The 19,843-nt window shown below is 42.1% G+C and overlaps 1 protein-coding gene across 1 annotated transcript; it reads right to left on the bottom strand.

Annotated features, from left to right (window-relative positions):
• Nucleotides 1-5,594: 5,594 nt before the first annotated feature.
• On the bottom strand, nucleotides 5,595-19,482 carry cop1 (COP1 E3 ubiquitin ligase). The gene is made up of 20 exons (XM_076295231.1): nucleotides 18,780-19,482; nucleotides 17,984-18,043; nucleotides 17,696-17,793; nucleotides 17,205-17,269; nucleotides 15,754-15,873; nucleotides 15,597-15,665; nucleotides 15,416-15,475; nucleotides 13,315-13,406; nucleotides 13,111-13,168; nucleotides 12,611-12,725; nucleotides 12,354-12,489; nucleotides 11,616-11,759; nucleotides 11,409-11,517; nucleotides 10,762-10,843; nucleotides 9,409-9,525; nucleotides 9,177-9,294; nucleotides 8,898-9,022; nucleotides 8,311-8,471; nucleotides 7,362-7,406; nucleotides 5,595-7,012 (listed from the first exon to the last, which is right to left on the bottom strand). The coding sequence occupies exons 1-20, from the start codon at nucleotides 19,127-19,129 to the stop codon at nucleotides 6,995-6,997; spliced, it is 2,142 nt and encodes a 713-aa protein (XP_076151346.1). The 5' UTR covers nucleotides 19,130-19,482; the 3' UTR covers nucleotides 5,595-6,994.
• Between the last annotated feature and the right edge of the window lie 361 nt (nucleotides 19,483-19,843).

Raw genomic sequence — 19,843 nt, 5'->3', positions numbered from 1 at the left:
CTGCCTCCCTCTTCAACTCTCTCCTCTCCTGTCTCTCTTCTTCTCTCCTTCTTGTCTGTCTTTCTCTCCTTCCCTCTCTCTCTCTCTCTCTCCTTTTTACTTTTTCTCTTGTTTTTACCTTCTTGTCTCCATTCCCTCCCCCTCTCTCTCCTATCTTGTCTTGTCCGTGATGCCACCCTTCTTCTCTGGTCCTCCCTGAGTGATAGCCAAGCTGATCCATTACTAATCTATAGCCCCGGGCATGTGCCACATAAGTCTGACAGTGCATTCAGCACTTTCCCCTAGTCGGCTGTGGTTGCTGATGGGCTCTGCAGCGGAGGAACCAGAAAAAAATCTACTCTTGCAAATGCTACTTTTTAATCCTTGTTTCCCAATTTGACTTAATTGGGACATAATTCCTGTGTAATGACAGCAAGTCTACTGGAAGACATGATGAATTAATTGGCTTTGAAGGATGATATTACGTCAAGAGGAGAGGGGTCAATTCAGCACGTAGATCTCACTTTTGGAGATGCTGTGAGCTCAGGCATAGCATATAGCACTGCTGCAGCAAAACCCTGGCAGAAACACTCTCACCAATCAGTTATACTGCTCTCGTCATCAAGTCCCTGCGCCATGCTCAGCAGGAAATCTCCTGAGAAAACGCCTCTAATGATGATTGGCACGGTAATTATCACAATGGAAAATCACTAATATCATTCATGAATTGGGAGACTGTGCGCATGCATGGTTTGGTTAAAATGGGGTTAGATCATGATAACACAACAACAAACAAGTTTGCTGGGTCTGTGCCTCTATGGCCATGCTAAGTCCAGTCAATTCAGTGGTGCGTGACATGAGGGCGATATTGATGTGAATGCTTCACCAATCAATACACATTTGTGTTGAGGCAAACATGACAGCCAGCAAATGGCAAGCCACTGGATGGGACCCGCAGTTCCATCCAGGTCCATCCTCTAGGGTGGCAAACAATTAAAACACTGTGTCAAATCTACAGCTAATTGAAAACACAAAATCTGCGGGCCTCTGGCACAGAGTGCCATTATGCGATCCCGTCTCCCGTCTCCTCTGGGGTGTGTTGCTGCTGCGCCTCCAGGGTGGAGGAGGCCTGGACAAGCAGGGAGGTGTAAACACGATCTCCCCCAGCTGACAACTTTGCCTGCAGCGTACCACCTCCTCGTCAACGTCTGTCTTATCTGTGTGTGTGTGTGTGTGTGTGTGTGTGTGTGTGTGTGTGTGTGTGTGTGTGTGTGTGTGTGTGTGTGTGTGTGTGTGTGTGTGTGTGTGTGTGTGTGTGTGTGTGTGTGTGTGTGTGTGTGTGTGTGTGTGCGCGTGTGTGTGTGTGTGCGTGTGTGTGTGTGTGTGTGTGTGTTTGTGGCTCCTGCTCATCTGGTTTGCTCTGTTCCACCATGAGCACACAACAACATCCAGAGGCTGCAACCGACGAGGGAGGCAACATGTGGAAGTGCTGGATAGCTCCCCCCCGCTGAGTCCCATTCATTTGATGGCTTGACCTGCTGTAGGCCACAGAGACCACAGAGAACACATAAATGCATCTCCACAGTAACCAATAACAAAATTTCAAAATTAATATTATTATTATTATTATTGTTGTTGTTATTATTATTATTATTATTATTATTATTATTATTATTATTATTATTATTGTTATTATTATTGCATGTTTTAGTTGTGTAGCAGATGCTTATGTACTTGGAAAGGGGACAGTGTTCTGCAGATGCTGTATGATGTCATGTTTCATCAGTACTGTGTGCTCAGTGGGTATTAAGGTCATGACCTTCGACTTGCCGTAGCCAACAGGGACACTGAAAAGGTCTAGTCAAATGCCAGCTCTGGTTGAGGTCTGAGATTAAGAAACGTTTCAGTTAAAACCAGAATGCTGTTGAAACCATGCATATTTTACACATGATGCATCCCTTCCAAATCCTCTGCACTGAACTTGGCACATGGAAAAGTCACTTTATTACAGGCGAGTGGTACGCGTGAGGCGAGGGCAGCTGGATAATTGGGTTGTGGGCTGGCGAGGCAAGCTTAGTCTGGGGACTTCAGTGGCCCCCAGGATTCTGCTTCTCACTCATCATCTCCCCTCTTCGTGTCAGAAAATGGGCTCTCCCCACTGTGGGTTGATGACTGTGGCGCCCAGGGACGAACGATAAGAGACTTCAAAGGACCTCTGCTGCTTCACTTCAAGCAGCCACTCTCTCATCAGAACATTCAGACCCAGAATGAGCGTTGTGACTTCATCATATGAAAAGATTGCGCCAGCTCCGCACCAGTTCTCTTTTTTGAGGGGAAACGTGTGTCATCTCTTTGTTCAGTACAATGCACTGCAGTGTCTTTGTTGAAGCTGTACTGTTTCAAAGAATTCAAACTGATTCTAGAGAATCTTGCCTATCAAGTGGATAATGGTTTGATAGCTCATAAATATTGTTATTCCCAAACCATATCGAAAGATTTAATACTGTGGCGCATCTGAAGCATATACATACATAACTCCAATTATCTAGAGAACCGGCTGGTCATGGTCACAGATGCATGTGCAGAGGCATCATAGCATTCGCCGTTGTTGTTTTCCAGCCTCACACTGTAATGAGCATGGCAGCTTTCATAATTCTCATTTGTAAATGTCACACTTTAACGAGCATGGCAGTTTCCTCTGGGTTTCCCCGCTGCGAGTGAGCGTGCTCCGACTTGGCGGCCTGATGTCACATGCATATGGAGCCCCAGAGTATTTTTAGATTAGTGATAGCTCAGGGCTGACTCAGCGCTTTCCCCAGCCGACTCTTCCTCTTCTCTGTCCAGAGGTGGGGCGCGCGCAGGACAATGACAGCTGGGGAGACCGGAGGATGATGATCGGGCACAGCAATTCTTTTTTTCCCCAACTGATTACGCAATTAGAAATTCAGTTAAGAGTGAGGCATTTCATTTTCTTCCATGGAGCTTGATGTCATCCCAATGTCATCACGTCTCTTTTGCTAACGTATGCTGTGGTTGACTTAGGAATGTAAGGACATACACAGATGAAATCAACCACACTGTGGCTGGCTGCCTCACTGACATTCTGATCTCATGTGCAAACTCCAGTTGTGTAGGAGGCCGGTCTGTCTTCTTTTGTGTCTCGGTGAAAGCACCTTTTTAGAGTGTGCGGCTGGGCTGTGTGTGTGTGTGTGTGTGTGTGTGTGTGTCAGGGGGGGAGGGGGAGGGGGGCTTCTGTGAAATAACAGGGAGCCTGAAATAACAGGGAGATTTTTCTGCCAATTGTATAGGAAACGGCAGGGGGCAAAGGCTGTGGATTTTTTTTTTTCTAACCATAAAAGGAGAGCCAAGGCAAGGGGAAAAAAGAGAGAGGGGTACAATGACAACCTTCTGCCACCCACAGGCTGTGTGAGCAGGCGAACACAAGAGGATGACGCCTGGCCTGGGGTGAATGGCAGAGAGGTGGCCCTTTTGGAGGGAAAATGAAGCGTTCCACCACAGCAGCGATCATCACGAGGATTGTCTGAAATGGTGCCGGCATAGTAATTAGGTAAGGGACCAGGATGGGCCGAACTCTGACAGAGCAAAATGCAGAAAGGTGTCAATTGCAAAGCTGTCTATAAATCAGGGATAAAAAAAAAGATGAATCAGCTCTTGAAATAGTCTCCTGTGATCTATGTGTGGCACTGCTCTGCTAGAAGAAGAATCTGTTTGCTCAAGACAAAAAAAGAGGCTGACTATCACAGAGTATAAAACAGGTATCACTCTGCACAGTTGATAAGTAACTCTGAATAATGTCCAAGATCTGTGTGCGAAAGTTGGAGAGATGTAAGAAATGTAGGCCTGCTAAGTACTCACAGAGCTTGTTCATTTGAAAACTGTCAAGATACTGCACAGCAGAGCAAGACTCCGTTACTGGGGAAACCTTCCCCAGGAAAGATCACAATTTGTGGCACCTCCACCAGACCCAGATCAGCTGCATACCCTCCCTGCAGTGTGTGCAATGCTGAACTACCATACAGCCTACTGCTAAAACAACTGATACACAGGGACACTAATCTCTGTGGAGGCCTCCTGATTGGTGAACGCATTTGTACCAGACTGGATGTTTTATTGCTCCTACCAGGCCCCAGGAAATCCCCAGAAACACATTTCTTTACCACTGAGTATCTATTTTCAAGATAACCATCACAATATAAAGCCAGCTTGCTTATTCTAAAAAAAAGGTCAGCTTTTAGGGAGCATGGAACTCTGGTCATTCAAACAACACATTACAAGTCAGAGCACTGACAAATTATTCAGTAAAGTGTATGGGGTAAATCATGAGATAAACATCTAGGAAGAAGGCAGTTTTTTTCTGCAGTGGTTCGCTATTATGTCCGCCGGTGGCAGAACCCAGAGGAAACAATCCACCAACATACTGGTGACAGCTGTACTTAACATCGCAAAGCAGAGAGTTGGCAGCCTGGTTAAAATGAACACACACACCCATAGCTACACACATGCTGAGGGAGAGAGAAAAACATGCATTGCATGAGTGTAAATTCTTGTTCTATTCTCAGAAGTTTCTATGTTGATGTATTATAGGCAACACCTGGAAGCAGAAAACTGGTAATGGAATAGGACGGTGTCTTTTCTCCTAAGACTTTGTCAGGCATTTTTATGTCAGTAATTTATGAAGTGTTGTGGGGTAGCTTCACGGAAGACTGCATTTAAATTAGACCATTGTTTAGCATTCATGACTCTGGCTGGAAGAAACTCTCTAACCTTTTCTTTTCAGAGGAAAGACTCTTAAAACTACATGTATCAAAGACTAAATGCCTGACTAGAAGCCTAACTCGCCAGATCCCATTGTGCACCTCCAGCTGAAGGATTTGCATCAGTGTCAACCCAACCCATCTACAAAAATAAAGAGAAGTTCCATTTTTTAACATTATAATCACACCATAAAAAAGGGCACCTCTCTGCATCACTTGGCAGCTCATTTCAAGTTCAAGGCCATCTCTCTCTTTTTTCATCTCAAAGATGCCCGAGGCTTTTAATTGCTTTCAAAGCTATAGTGCAGTTCCTTTTCAAAGTAAATTTGTGCAAATGGGCAAATGAGTCGATTTGATGCTAGCGCTGTCAACTCAAAAAGGTAAATAAACATTCCTTCTTTTCAAAAGAGGTAATTAAAACTGGGGATTGGAGCTTCAGTGGGAGGGTGTGCATGTGGTTCATGTGTCCTCTTGTCTACGCAACGTGAGAAATCAGCAGTGGTCGCTGGAGTGCCTCCTTAGCAGGGGGGCCCCCCCATCTCCATCCCACAGCCCTAATGGGGGCTCTCGGGGGGGGGGGGGCAGTCACAGCTCTTTCTCTCCACTCCCCCGCTGAGTAGTGCCAGTGCGCAGGCAGCTCGGAGAGAGACCTCCGACCACAGGTCCGCTAGTCGAGCGCGGTAGAAGCACTGTCAGTTGTAACTGAGCTTGTGGTGTTTCACATGCAGCTAAGGGCTTCCATCATATACAATGGACACTTAATAGCACAGCGAATATATGGGGACAACAAGAATCAACTGCTAGACTCATTTAACATCAAACAGTAAGCGAGACCACTGCTTAAATGAAAAGTCGATCATTTATTTATTTTTTTGCAAAGTAGTTAAAATTGGAGGATGGAAAGACACAAATAGGAATAGGTGTGGTACACTACAGGATTCCTATGCAAAGACAAACACCGCTCTCTGGGAACCCATGGCTGATGTGGGACCACGCTCAAAAATGCTCTATAAATTATAAAAATAAATAATACTTAGACCGACACTCAGTGATGAAAGAGCAGCTGCATTGTAAGTGATTGGGGAAAAAAGGTTTCATAAATTACATGTAGTGAACTCACAACAGCAATTTCCAATGTTTGCACTAGTGGAAAGTCTGATATTCCTGTAGATTTGCACTTTTGTCAAAAAAAGTATAGACTTAGAATTCAATGTCTGATGTTTCGGAAATCTAAGAAGGGAACACTAATGGATTCCCAGATTAAAAGCCTGGCTTCTAAGTCTGCTCTTGCTTAAAAACTCACAACTAAGTTTTCTTCTATGCGTCCTTTAACCCTGAACCTGAAATGCAAAGGGAAGCCTACATCCAAGCCCTTAAGATCAATGACGACTGAAATAGCAAGACTTTAAAAACCTGTTTCATCTGAATCCTTTCCTAGCTCTATTGGCCAATATTTTTCCCCAATGTAGCCTAATTAATCAGAAAGGATTTTTTTTTGCTTGCACATGCGTTGTGCGAAATGAGAGCCATGCTATCTGAGAATATCAAACATGAAAAATACTTTCTTATTTGCTGCAAATATGAATACAATACAGGAGTTACAATATACTGAATGTACTGTAAACTTTTTTCCACTTTGCAAAGAGCTTTGCCCAATGGAAAATTAGGGAAAAGACCAGCGTTTCAATCTGAGAATGTAATTGACAGACATTACAAGACAATGGACATTAAAATAAGAGATGGATAACAGGCTAAAAAAAAAAAGAAGCATTGCTCGATTGACAACCTGTACAAGGAAAAGCATTTCATTGTGGTCTGTTCTTGTGCTTTGGCCTTAATCGTCACTAAGTTCCACTGTGGTTTATTCCGGCTGACACTTGTGATGTCTCCATCCAGTCACCTCAGTTGATTTTTGTGATGTTCACGTCACTCAGTAAGGACCTTTATTTATTCACAACTAAAGAGGCTTGTTTAACGAGAGAGGCGATCAGTGATACACGTCTTCGTCCTCTCCCCTTCTCTCCAGAAGCGTTCACTTGATTTCAGTCTAAAATCCACATCGCTAACGACAGAGTCCGTCTGCTCCAAAGGAAGTCGTAGACATAAATCAAAAACCTCTTCCGCACATTCATTTATTCGCAACCTGTCCAAGTGTTTGCTTTTGCTCAAGCAAACAATGCCAATCCAGTCACTGGCCTTCCGAACGTGAGAATAACGTAGTTTTCCCAAGGGGTCGATGATCAAACAAGCTCAAGTACCTGTGCAGGAAGAAAACACATATTAACCTACTATGACAACACTGAAGACCCCTATTACTCAGTGGCCCACACCTCTGCAGTCTCATGTTTGCATGCAGTCAGAGCCTTGTTATTACTGGTATGAGGATTAGTAGCAGTATCTAGTATCAAGATTTGTTTGTTTAATTTAAGGCCATTTCCGCAACTAAGGCTATTTAATGGCCAGAGCACTGTGTGTTACAGAAACTTAAATATGTTTTTTTTAAATCTATGTTAATAAGATATTCTAAAACCTTCAAAGGTGGAACCTTATCTAGTATCAAGAGGAGGATCCTAGACTTTAAATGAACATCACAAAAGAATACCAGACCTTTATTGTTCCTTGACTGTTGGCTGCGATCAGCACATTAGACTCCTGTGCAATAAAGAAAAGGACAGATAAGGGTTCTGATTATTACCAGCAACAATGTTTTGCATGAACTTACTCTATAGGTGAGCAAAAGGCACCACTTCAATTTTGACACCTTTGCACAAATGGCTAAATCACTGTGCTGCATTAGCGCTAGATCTAATGCCTGTGTGCTCATGCATAAAGCTGCTATTTTCAGAGAGTGGGAATGACAAGTTGAGTTATGCAACATGGAAATAGATGTGGAGGTTGGGAGAACTTCAGGCCATGTTTGTTTTATGATACATTTGCAGTTTGACTGTGGTGCAGATGAAGTATTGATACAAGCTGGTTTTAAGGTATCAACAGAGGGATGGCATAGTTCCAGGCTGGGGGCTGTTTTTATTTGTTTGTTTGTTTGTTTGTTTGTTTGCGTAAGCACTTCGCTGCATGAGGTCCAGTAGCCACAGGGCTAGAGGCAGGCATTCAGAATCCCATATAAACAGCACACTGCTTTTTCACATAAAAGAAAAAGGTGCTAAAAGATTCATATTTATCAAAGGTACACCTAACATATGTTAATGGATTTCAGAGAAACGTGTGTGTGTGTGTGTGAGAGAGTGAAAGTAAAAAATCACCCATCTCATTCATCCTCATCCATCTCATTCCATTCCAACTTTTTAAATGTCTTAAGACTCTGTTACTATTCACTATTCATTCAATTCACGATCAATACTAAATCAACACTATTCACATAAAAATCCATCATATTCAGGCCATCTTCAAAATGTCCATCAAGTCATCTGAATACCTCTTACCTGACTGCCAGACAAAGTTTCCTAACATTAGCACTGTAATTTACACCTGCTCGTATGTTCTAATTGATGTCTGAGGAGCCAGTCTGAGTGAGATTATTCAGGCCACATCATACCCCATCTGGCAGCGCCCTCCAGCACACAGCGCTGACAAACTCGTTGGTGTCGTCCTCCTTCTTGTCTTTGTCCAACACACTCTTCACGGTGTCGAACTTGAAAGTCAGCAGCGTTTTGGACAGCCCTTTGTAGTAGAGATAAAGGGAGTTGTTCTCGCTTCCTGCAGGGGGGGGGGGGGGAAATACAGAGCGACCAGACAATGTCAGTGATAAAGTGCTTCATCATAGGCTTCCGTCAGCGGTGCTTTGCGCTCATTACATCCAGCCATCTCCTTTAAAAGACAAGCCCATATGATATGATACTAATTCTCCCCTCGTATGTCTAATAAACACATACTCCCCTCCCCGCGGCGTCAGCAGGGGACTCTGATAGACGACCCTCGGTGCCCAACACCCATCACGGCGCCACTTTAATCGAGGAGGAAGAGCAGCTCTCTGTTCGGTGCCAGGGTCTCTGATGCCCCGCAGCAGAAATGCTGGTGCCAGCTGGGCCTTTTGTACATCTCTCCTCTGCACCACCACCACCACCACCACCACCACCACCACTACCACCCCCTGAGGAAAAGAGGAGCTGTGTGGTCACTCACCACACGCCACGTAGTCTCCGTTGGAGGCCAGTCCCACAAAGTTCTTCTCGTTGATGTGGCCTTTGAAGGAGCGCAGGCAGTAGGGCTTGTTGACGTTCCACAGCTTCAGTTGACTGTCCGTGGAGCTGTCAGGGGTAGGGGAGGGGGTGGGGGAGCAGAAGGGCACCGAGAACATCTTAGATGAAAAAAAAAACCCCGAAATAAAGTACTTTGGTAAAAATGAAGAGTACACATGATTCCATTTGACAAAAACAGGAAACGCAGGCCTGTGGGACTTACGCAGACACGATTTCCTCCCCGTTGACAAATTTCGCATAAGAAACAGCTTTCCTGTGTCCCTTGAAGACCATGATCGGTTGCTTGGTGTTCCGCAGATCATAGTAGTGGACACAATGGTCTGCAAGATCATGAACATATTAGCCTTAAAGGCTTCAAAAGGCATTCTCTAAACATTAGACTAGATTTGTGATGGGGCAAAAGTATTTAATTGCGACATAGGGATGTCAAATACCTGCACAGCCAAAGGCAAGGTGATACCTCGAGGTGGGACTGAACTTAACACAGCATACATTTGCCTTGGCCTCGATGCTTGCCACAGAGTTGTCAAGGTTGGTAGACCATAACTTCACTAAAAGAGCACAAACGTTTCCATAAATTATTTAATACTTGTTTGCAGTGGAATGTCAAAACAATAGTTTCAAAGCAGAACACCAGTGACCAACACACTTGACAACCCGTCTTTTGTTATGAAATTAGTAGGGGTGTCACGATTCTCCAAATCCTCGATTCGATGTAATTTTCTATTTTAAAGAAAAGATTCGATTCGATTTTCGATCTTTTTTTAATATTACTATTAATGCATTCCTTATATATGTTATTTACTCTTTTTGGCCTTTTCCTTTTCTGTTTCGCGGGGCTTTTATTTTGAAACCGCTTTTTATGTTGAAACCTTTCCAACCGCGAGGTTGTAATGTAAACAGAACTAACATTAGGCTAAAACAGAGACGTGAACATAGTGAAATGAAACAACACAGAATGATAATTTGATTGTTTCAGCACACTCCGAAGAGGACCAAGGTTAGTGTTCATGGAATATGTACTTATCAATGTGCAATTTAAGCCTTAAAGTAACTTTGGACTGTAACTAGATCAAGTTGAGTATGCTAAGTTAGTTTTAATTGACGTGAATGAATGAATGAATACTTCCACACCGGTGATTTCAAAGTAGCAAGAGGGGCTTTGATTTCGGTAGGTTGATGTGTATATTTTAACTGGCTGCAGCCTAAAATTAGAGTGTTGACGCTGTAGTTCAGCGCGTGCGTGTGTGTTTGTGAGGCTTGGCATACATGCTGGACGTGACATTGGGGGTGTGGCTGCATCGACAATTCTACTTTTAAGTTCGAAGTTCGAGATGTAATTTCGATCGATTTCGATATAAAATCGAAATCGTAAAACCCTTAGAAATTAGCCTATTATAAAAATAGTTCTTGAAATTATAATAAGCTACTATAATAATACATTACTGAGATGAGGACGATGAGACAGAGGTTTGATTTGAAAAGCCTGCAGAAAATGCAACAGCTTCTGGAGCATCAAGAGATACTGAACCATTGCTGATGCAGTTTGCAGTTCATATCACAGAGAAATTAGCTTTGAATACAGTGTCTCCTGAGAGAAACCTTTCTTTTCAGAGGTCTTTTTCAATGCATCACTTTAATCTACAGCCATCAAAATGATGCTCCATGCAGCAATAAGGCTGGAAGATGTTAAAATATTGAAATGCTTCAGGCTGGGGAAAAAAAACGCTTATACTGGTAAGTGATGCCTTCTGTTGTTTACACAAGCGTAAAATTCTCCCTCCTACCTTTTGCATCATCTGAGCCGGAAGCCAGAAGTTTAGGGTCCATCAGATTGAAATCCACACTCCAACACCTCTTCTCATGCTCCTGAGGGAACCGCAGCAAATGGGTTTAGACACAATGCACACACGTCTGAAGGGCCCAGGCAATCTTGGGCAGTTTAAACATAATGCACGGACACGTTAAGAGGAAATGCAATCTGAAGGCCCCCACAATAGCACTCCAGGCAAAGAAGATTCCCTGGTGCGTATTTTAATTCATGAACTGACCCCGGGCTCCCGCTATGAAATAAACATTGAGGGGGAAAAAAAGGAAAATAAAATTCCTGCCTACAGAGCAGCACAGAGAATACAGTAAACATGTTTCCGTCATATACATACACACATATGTAATGCAGCCTAACTATGGGCAACATGTTATGAAAAACTTCAAAAGCTCCTTTTCTACAGGACTTGACTTGTAAATCACCAATGAGATATAGCGAAAGCCCAGAGGTGATACCCTGTTGGCCAGAGTCATTATTCACAACAGGCAGTGGGGTGGAAAAAAACTGCATAATGGATTTTTAAAAACCACTCTGTGAACTCCCTCCTGATGCATAAGGCATCGAGGCAGGCAAGACACTCCCACTGGCCTGAGCAGGGTTACGTACCTGGTAGACTTTGGACCTTTGACCCGTGAAGCCGTCCCAGAGGATGACTGTCCCCTCGTAGTCGCTGCTTGCCAACAGATTCTTGTGGTAGCTACTCCAGCTGATACAGCTGCATGGGAGGAAATGTACAAGTACAACATGTAAGCAGGAAACAGTTACACATGCAAGCGTTTTTCCAGCAGAGAATGTCAACGTGGACAGGCACACCTAATTTTGGAGTTGCACGTCATCTCGTTGACGGGATAATGGATGTCCACGGCATCCTGAATCACAGTGCCGTACTCGTACACCTTAATTTTCTTGGTGACGCCGGCAATGGCGAAGTAATCACAGTCGCGGTCAAACTCGATGCTGCGGAAGGGAGAGGCAGGGTGAGACAGAGGGGAGAACAGTCAAACCTGGCGCCAGTGCACCGCTTCACAGCCAACACGACCCCGACCAGTGCCAGCTAGCAGCTTTCACAGGTCCCTCTCCATTACAAACATGCCTCCAGACAGGCAAGCTTTATCGTACACTCGCTACTGCATCTACACTGCATCAATAAATCACCGTTCACCTAGGTGTCTTCATCATGAGCTGCTGAAAGAAAATGAAAACAGCACAACTATACAGAACTACAGAATACATTATTTTCTTTAAAGCCCAGATAACAGATGCATCAAGCAAATTGCTGAATTTCTAAACAATTCATAGTGGAGACACAGTGTTAAAATGTATTTTCAAATGACTCCACAGATTACAAACAAAGAAAAGTCTTTCATTACACAAGAACACCATCTAGTGGATTTTACTGGTACTGAAAGCTTAACACATAAAGAGCCATACTTTTTTAAAGGGGCAGCTAATGGCATCATCTTTTCAGTTATTCTAACGTTAATTGGTCCTTTTGAAGGACAACTAAGAGAACAAGTCAAAGCCTAAGATACATCTGTAAGATGGCAGTACCTGGAGACAATACTGGAGCCGTTGTAGAGGTCACTTGCATAGGAGAGGGTGGCCAGAGGCCGGACAGAGTTGTACCGTGTGAATTTGGAGAGACACTCCATGAAATCGTCCAGCTGATTTACACTCCTACTGTCATCTTTAAGAAAACAAGACAAACCGAACAATTACATTAGTTTAGGGAGAGTTTAATTGGACACGTCTATCCAGAAAAGCATCCATAAATCAACATTCAGTGATGTTTTAATGTCTAATATTACCAGTTATTCGAGACATCCTATTGGAGAAGTAGCATTGTTCCAGGTCTTCGAAGTGAGCAGTGAGTCTTTTTCGGCGTGACGCCAGTGTACTATTATACCAGGTTTGTCTTTTCCCCTAAAAAAAACAGTTTATGTCACTCCTACAGTCACATCTAAGTATGCCGCCATATACCCCAAACTGACTTAAAAACATAATGCTAAATATAACTTATGCTAAAATGACTCAAATTCATTCTAAATTATTTTTTACTGTAATGAAATAATGTTTTCCTTCAGCCTTTTGAGCTGTTTTCTTTGCCATACTTACAGCTAAACTTGAACATATACATGGGAATTACTTCTAAACAGTTAACTAAGATGTACCAGTGGCTCAAATTATTAAAACAAATGTATAGAAGCCTTAATTCAAATAATTAGCTTAGAGGCAACATTGAAAATTACATTCATCTTCATCTGAAACCCTTCTTTATGTCAGAATAAACACAAAAGCTTGCCATTACCTGAGAGCTTCCGCCAAATCCCGGAGGTTGACTATAATCTGTGGGCTCTATAATACTACTGTGAAGAAAAGAAAATCACAGTGTGACTTCACGGAACATTTCAAAAGTCAGGCTATTCAATGTGGGATGCACTGAGCAACAATTCCCACTCCGCCTTCAGAGTCAGCAGCACCAGTGCACTTCCCTGGTCAAGGCCTCGCTCACCTGGGTGCAGGAGAAGGGGCTTCAAACTGAGGGACTGTGCTGTCCAAATTGGGGTCCATGTCACTTGCTGGTGAATGTAGTCCACTCATTTCCTACAATGATTCACAATAGATGGAAACAGTACCAATAGCAAGACATTAGTTATGACTAGAGATGCACCGATATGGAATTTTAGGGCCGATAACGATAACCGATATTTATTGGTTTGTTGTGGCCGATACCGATACGATAACCGATAATATTACTCTTGAAAAAAATTTGTGAAAAGTGATTTGGGGAAAGCATTTAATAAGCATAATTTTATTGCAGTAATTTTACCTACCACCAAATGATGGACAGAACTCATAATAGTCCTCAATAGTACGGCAGTCAACAACATAACAGTAGCCTAGCCCTACAGTATGTGTGGCTCCTTTAAGTGAACCTGACGTCAGTGAATTGCGAGTGAGTGGCTAGAGAGTTTGAATCGTTTTCATTTAGGACTAAACGCTCATAAACGGCTCAGCTTGGAATAAGCCACAGTATAGCGACCAAATCAGAGTTTGTGAGGGAAACTTAGGTTTAGTTTCAACTGCGGGTAACTGAATAAAGCTGCATGTCCGTCTACTCTGTTGCGCACAACCTGCTGCAGCAGAAATGAAAGGCGTTAGCCCCGAAGGTTTTAATAACTTATTATGATGACCTGTCTAGAACTGAAGCACGAATGGTTAGCATATTTCTAGGTAATAATACAAAACCCAAGCTAAAGTAATGCAAATATAATACTAAAACACTTAGAACTAGGCCTACTTATGTACTCGTCCCACTAACGTGTTTGTTTATTTGTTTCCCCGACCAGCGCGGTAAAGTGCAAACACACCAGCACAAGACGGCTCTAGATAGGGCTGAGCTCCGCTCTGTTAAGGTTAAATGGCGGATCATTCACGAGAGGATTTTGAGATGGACAGATTCCCAAATGAACGCATATCCACAGATTTTGTTAGAGTGGTGAAATACATTCACACCGCTGACATTATATTGAGGAAAAAGTATAGCCAACCAAGCTCAAGTAGGCTAGCTCAGTGTGGCCAGATGTAGGCCTATATTAGGACTTTAAAAAATATCGGCGCAAATTATCAGCCAGAATTCTGTTATCGGACCGATAATAATATTTTCATTTTTTCACTTATCGGCTAATAATATATCGGCCGCCGATATATCGTGCATCCCTAGTTATGACAACCAAAACCATTGACTTAACATTGCTCATGCAGAGCCAGCTTGCAGTTCATAAAAGCATCTTTTTTTGTCTGTGCATACAGCTGAACTCAAAAGTATTCAGCCTCCTGAGTTCTCAAGATGTTCTGGTGATTTGTGGACATCTTATAACGCAAGCCAACTTTTCATGCGTTTCTTAGCCACAAGAGAGTTGTGAGGTTATACTTTACTTATTGATGTTCTGAAAGTGTGCTAGTCATAGGCAGTAATACAACACGCTCTGCTTAAACGCTTGATTCTAGTGTTTACATTTTTGCTCTTTCCTTCATGTCCGGTTAGGAGTGTCTAGTGTACAGATGCCCAAAGGAAACAAGCAAAGCAATGAGCAATGAGCAAGTCTACTTTGCATGAACCAAAGGTGATTCAAAATACTTGGCAAAATCATTTAGCTTATTTAGAAACATGAACACAGCTTTCATGCGACAGACAATGCAAGTTTCTCCTTGCCCAACAATGAAATTAGGCTCCTATATCTGCATTGGGTCAACTGTGTTATGTCAAACTATAAGCAACATGTAGAGCTTCCTTTTAGCCTTTTTGAGCGTTTTGTTTTCTTTTCCAACTAGAGCATACAAATAGGACGTACTTCTAAATACATTTAACTGAGGTACCAGTGGCTCAAATCTTTTAAAACAAATCCATAGCCTTAATGACAACTAATTAGTTTAAAGGGCAACACTGAACATTCAATTGAATTTTGTATGTAGGTGTTTTAATGTATTATTAATATATTTTTGAGAGTAAAGGGGGTTGAAAAATTTCAAGTTCTGCTAAAAAAAAAATAATAATTAAAAAAAAAACCGCACAACTGACCAAATATATCATGTCAAAGACAAATACTTACCTCAACTCGTTTGATGTCTTCCTCCAAAAAGTTGACCTCCTTTTGTAACTGGTCTAGTTGCTGAGGAGTAACAAAACAGCCATCAGCACAAACGTTCATTTGAAGTTGGTACAAGGGCTTGAAGCATAAAGAGGTCAACATTTCAGAGTGGGAATGTATTAAGATTAAAGAGTACTGGCACCTCTCTCTTATTTCGTCTCGCCTCCTGAAGAAATTCCATTAAGATTTGGCGCTGAGCAGCTTGGGATTCCTAACAGATAGTGAATGGGTCAATGCATCACCAAACCTGTATTCCACTTGACGACTATTAAAGACTAAAAAGGGGAAACCCAGCTTACCGCCTCTAGCTGCTTCTTCTTTTGCAGAAATAACTCCAACATGTAGTTGACGTTTGCCAAATCCAGACTTTCTTGATCTGTGCCCAGAACATCTTGGGAAAATGGCCATCTATGACCATTCTATAGATAGAGCAGATATGTTATTGTACATGCTATGAGATTAATTAAAACTCCTGCATTTCCAACAGGAAAACAATTCAAACTAAAACAACATAGGGATGGCAGAAAATTTTTTCATGCATGATACTGATACCTCAATCATGAGTATCTAGCGATACCAATCTGATATGGCCATGCTCCCTCTTTTAAACAATTAAATTGCTGATAATACTTCTTCCATCATGCATGTTGCAGAGGCAGCAATGGTTCAGTCTAGAGTTCCTAACATTAAACAAACAATGGCTCCGGCAGCCATAACTGCACATTCATGCTACGGTGGTTTACTATTCCTGTGTGTTACAGTGCACAAACAAGCAGGTGACTAATACAGATGAATAATAGCAAAAGAAAATGGCTATTTACCTATAAAACAGTGTCACTATAGGATAAGAGCTATTTACCTATGAACTGTGTCAACATGCTATAAAAAATTCCACTACTGTACTGTAAAGTGATCGCTAGATTTACTCAGCCTCCTTCCCTCCTCGAAACCCTACCCCCCCCCCCCCCCACACACACACACACTTCACATTCAGTATGACTCCAAGTAGCACCTGTAACTAGGTAACCCTAAGTGTTAGACATCTTCAACTGAGCCAGACTGAGCCACTGTGGCACCTACAACTAAGATTAAGAGTAAGAAAACAGAATGTGGATAGGGCATGTTTGCTCCCTAATGCGAAATAAGAAAATCAGGTCTTTAGGACAAGTTCTGTGGCTGAAATGAGCAAAGATATTCAAAGCAATTACATAATAATCTATTATCAATTACATAATAATCTATCAGATCTTAAACAGCCCGGCCCATGCCTGAATTAAACTTTACTTCAACTTTAAATCAAGTTATTATGTTGTCATGTAGCCTACAGTATGTATGCTCATTGGTTGTGATACGGAGGGCAAAGATTTCTGTGGAAGATGCATTAGGATTGGGATTGCGTATATTGTAGTGGATATAGTTATCTGCAGTCACAACCGTGACTAACACAAGCTAATCACAAATGAGCAGAGGCGGTTTAAGATCTGATTTTGAGACGAGGAAAGTTTGTTGTGTTGCCGTCGTCAGTGAATGAGCCCGCCATGATGCTCATCCGTGTTCTGTGTGACATAGAGTCTCTCTTTAAAGTGTGTCCTTCCAAGTATAGTTCAGCATTCACGTGAATAGATAACATTATTATTCATTTCATTTTCCAATATCCAATCCAGGAATTTTGGCCAGTATCAGAACGATATAGATCCTGAATACCAGATCGGAGCTACAACAAACAATCTTATTAAAGAGGGTCACTTACAGGATGGTCTCTCTTAAGTCGCTTCTCCTCAAAGCGCTGCTTCTGCTTTAGAATGAGCTCATTTACTACAAAAATGCACAAATGCATATGAAGTATAAGTAACACAAACACCTTGCAATTCACCAACAATTAAGTGCTGTCAGACTTTATAGATATACATAGTGATGAAGTCTTCTTAACAGATCTAATAACCTAATAATCCCTAATGATACCCTTGAAAAAGACAACACTGCACATGGTATTTGTATGGTAAACACATGTTAGAAATTCCAAATGAGGTCTGCATTTAATTCCGTTTAAGATCTCTCAAAAACACAAAGAGAACATGACTACATTAACAACCAGTATGAAGGGGGGCACAGCTGGTGTACAACATATGATTATGATACCTATGATATGAGATATGGACAACATTATTACTGAGGTGGGTAATAACAGCCTGCATTACAGAAAAGTTTGTTCTAATAATAAACCATGTTAAATTGACATACCAAGAAAGTTTGGATAGAGTTGATCCACATTATCGATAATGTAGTTACATTTTGGGCACCTGTTGCTGTCTTCCAAGCTCTGACGGATACACTTGTAACTAAGCATAAGGAAATTGAGAACAAGATTAATCAAATCTATAACTGGTACGTTAGTAAGTGTGCACAATTATGACAAATATGGATTGAGATTATAGACATGCATGTGTATACACTTAGTTTTTCAATTAAAGAGAAATATGATAAGTATGTAAAAAGGACATACATGTGAGTGACAACATCGCTACTCACCAGAAACTATGACCACACTTTGTCATGTGAGCTTCCTCTATCATCTCAAAACAGATGGGACTTGTAAAACAACAGACACATTATCGTTACTTAACGTTACACACATTTTAGCATGTTAAATTCAAGGAAAGCCTCTTTGCCCCGATGTTATGACAAAGGCCATTGACTAATGACACTGATTAAACTCTCTCGGGTAACGATAGTTTTACCTTTCTGAACAGCATTAAAAGCGATTAAATTAACGTTACTTTGTAGAGGGTAACTGCGTACGTTAGCTAACTGGCAACCAACAACCCATTAACAATACCAGATCTCCCTTTTCAACGCATTTATACTTGATGCAACATCTGTTTCAAAACCGATCCGTTTGATAATAGTTTGCAACAAAGTCTGCCAAATCAGAATTGCGGCCGTGTATGTTAGGTGCGATAACAAGCTACGTAACTTCTAGCTAACGTTAAGGTAACTATCTTAAGATGGCTAACTTTACCGTTGCTGGCTGGTTCGTTCTCAGGGTGCTCTTTACAACTTTTTATTCTAGTTGGATGGATTCTGCAGCATCAAAGCCGGGGAAAGTCAAACGAAGTTCAAAGTCTGAACATCCCACAATGGCGTTTCAAAACAGATCACCACAATAGCTACCTAACGGGATTTCAAACTGAGATTTAACGTTAGCTGTTCAGATGCCACCTAAAATTACCCATGCAACGTTAGCAATAGCAAAGTTAGCAGCTTGGCCATCACTAGTTTGGATAACTTTCAACAGCTTGGTGGCATTACTCAACAAATAACTCACCATACAAAGTCATTGCTCTTATCTTCATAAGAATTTATAAGACCATTATAAAGGGGAGTTTGTAGATGTCGTTTTTTACTGCAGCTTCCTCCAGAAGAAGAGCCAGGTCTGCCACTAAGCGGTGTTAAATTGTTGCCTCTTTGAGATTGGACCACAAGTGAAGGTACAGGCAATCCTTCGCCTCCTGTTCCCATAGTTCGTGAGGATACTGCATTTCCAGAACTGTTCCCGTTTGTAGCATTGCTCACAGCACTGACTGCATTGGTGTTACTGGCAGGGCTGATACTGCTGCTTGTTCCAGGCCCTGAGCCTGACCCTCCACCAGTGAGCGGCTGTCGGCTACCTGACATTCTTCAAAGCCGCTGCTCAAGTCCACTGGAAGGCCGTAGCTAGCGTTGCTCGATTCTTCAAAGCATCCGGGCAGTGATCCCCGAGATAACAGGCTAGCTGACGTTAAGATTCGGTAATTCAGTAAGATATTCAAAAACGATGACACTCCAATGGCAACTGTTTAGCTAGTTATTTGGGAAAGTACTGACGCAGCCCAAATTAATTAACACCGACCAAAACCGGTAAAATCGTGAGAACATTCAGCTCAGTGTCGTTTTGTTGACAAAATCTAACAGCATCGGCTTTAGCTAGCTAGTAGCTACGCTAAATATCCTCAGTTGCCCAGTAGCATGCGACAACTTCCTCTACCTCTTCGGAGAAGGTTGTTAGTTGAGGAATGTATCTTACCGCCATCTGCTGTGAAGGAGTACTTGATGTAGGCCTATACGGTATTCGTATTCCTAGGATATCTGCGCTAGTCAAGCGCTAGGGGGCATTGCACCCTCTTTTAGTGGCTAACTATTTAAATGAATCAATAGCTTAAATGCCTGTAAATTACTAAATGCATAGGCATGTGTCTCTGTCTGGTAACCACTGATGCATCTTCATCCAAACTTCACAAAAAAAATATACCTTAACTGAATAGGCTGCAATGTATAGGCTACCTCAAATGCTATCACATTTATTTGAGGTTGTGTTTATATTGGCACATACTTTTATTTCTTCCTGCCCCC

Source organism: Alosa pseudoharengus, unplaced genomic scaffold (assembly GCF_046254945.1).
Source record: "Alosa pseudoharengus isolate Yale_2024_CS ecotype anadromous, Long Island Sound unplaced genomic scaffold, YU_APseudo_1.1 YU_APseudo_1.1_scf_2, whole genome shotgun sequence".
Taxonomy (NCBI): domain Eukaryota; kingdom Metazoa; phylum Chordata; class Actinopteri; order Clupeiformes; family Clupeidae; genus Alosa; species Alosa pseudoharengus.
The sequence above is the reverse complement of the archived record's forward strand: the minus strand, read 5'-3'. Positions and strand labels throughout refer to the sequence as shown.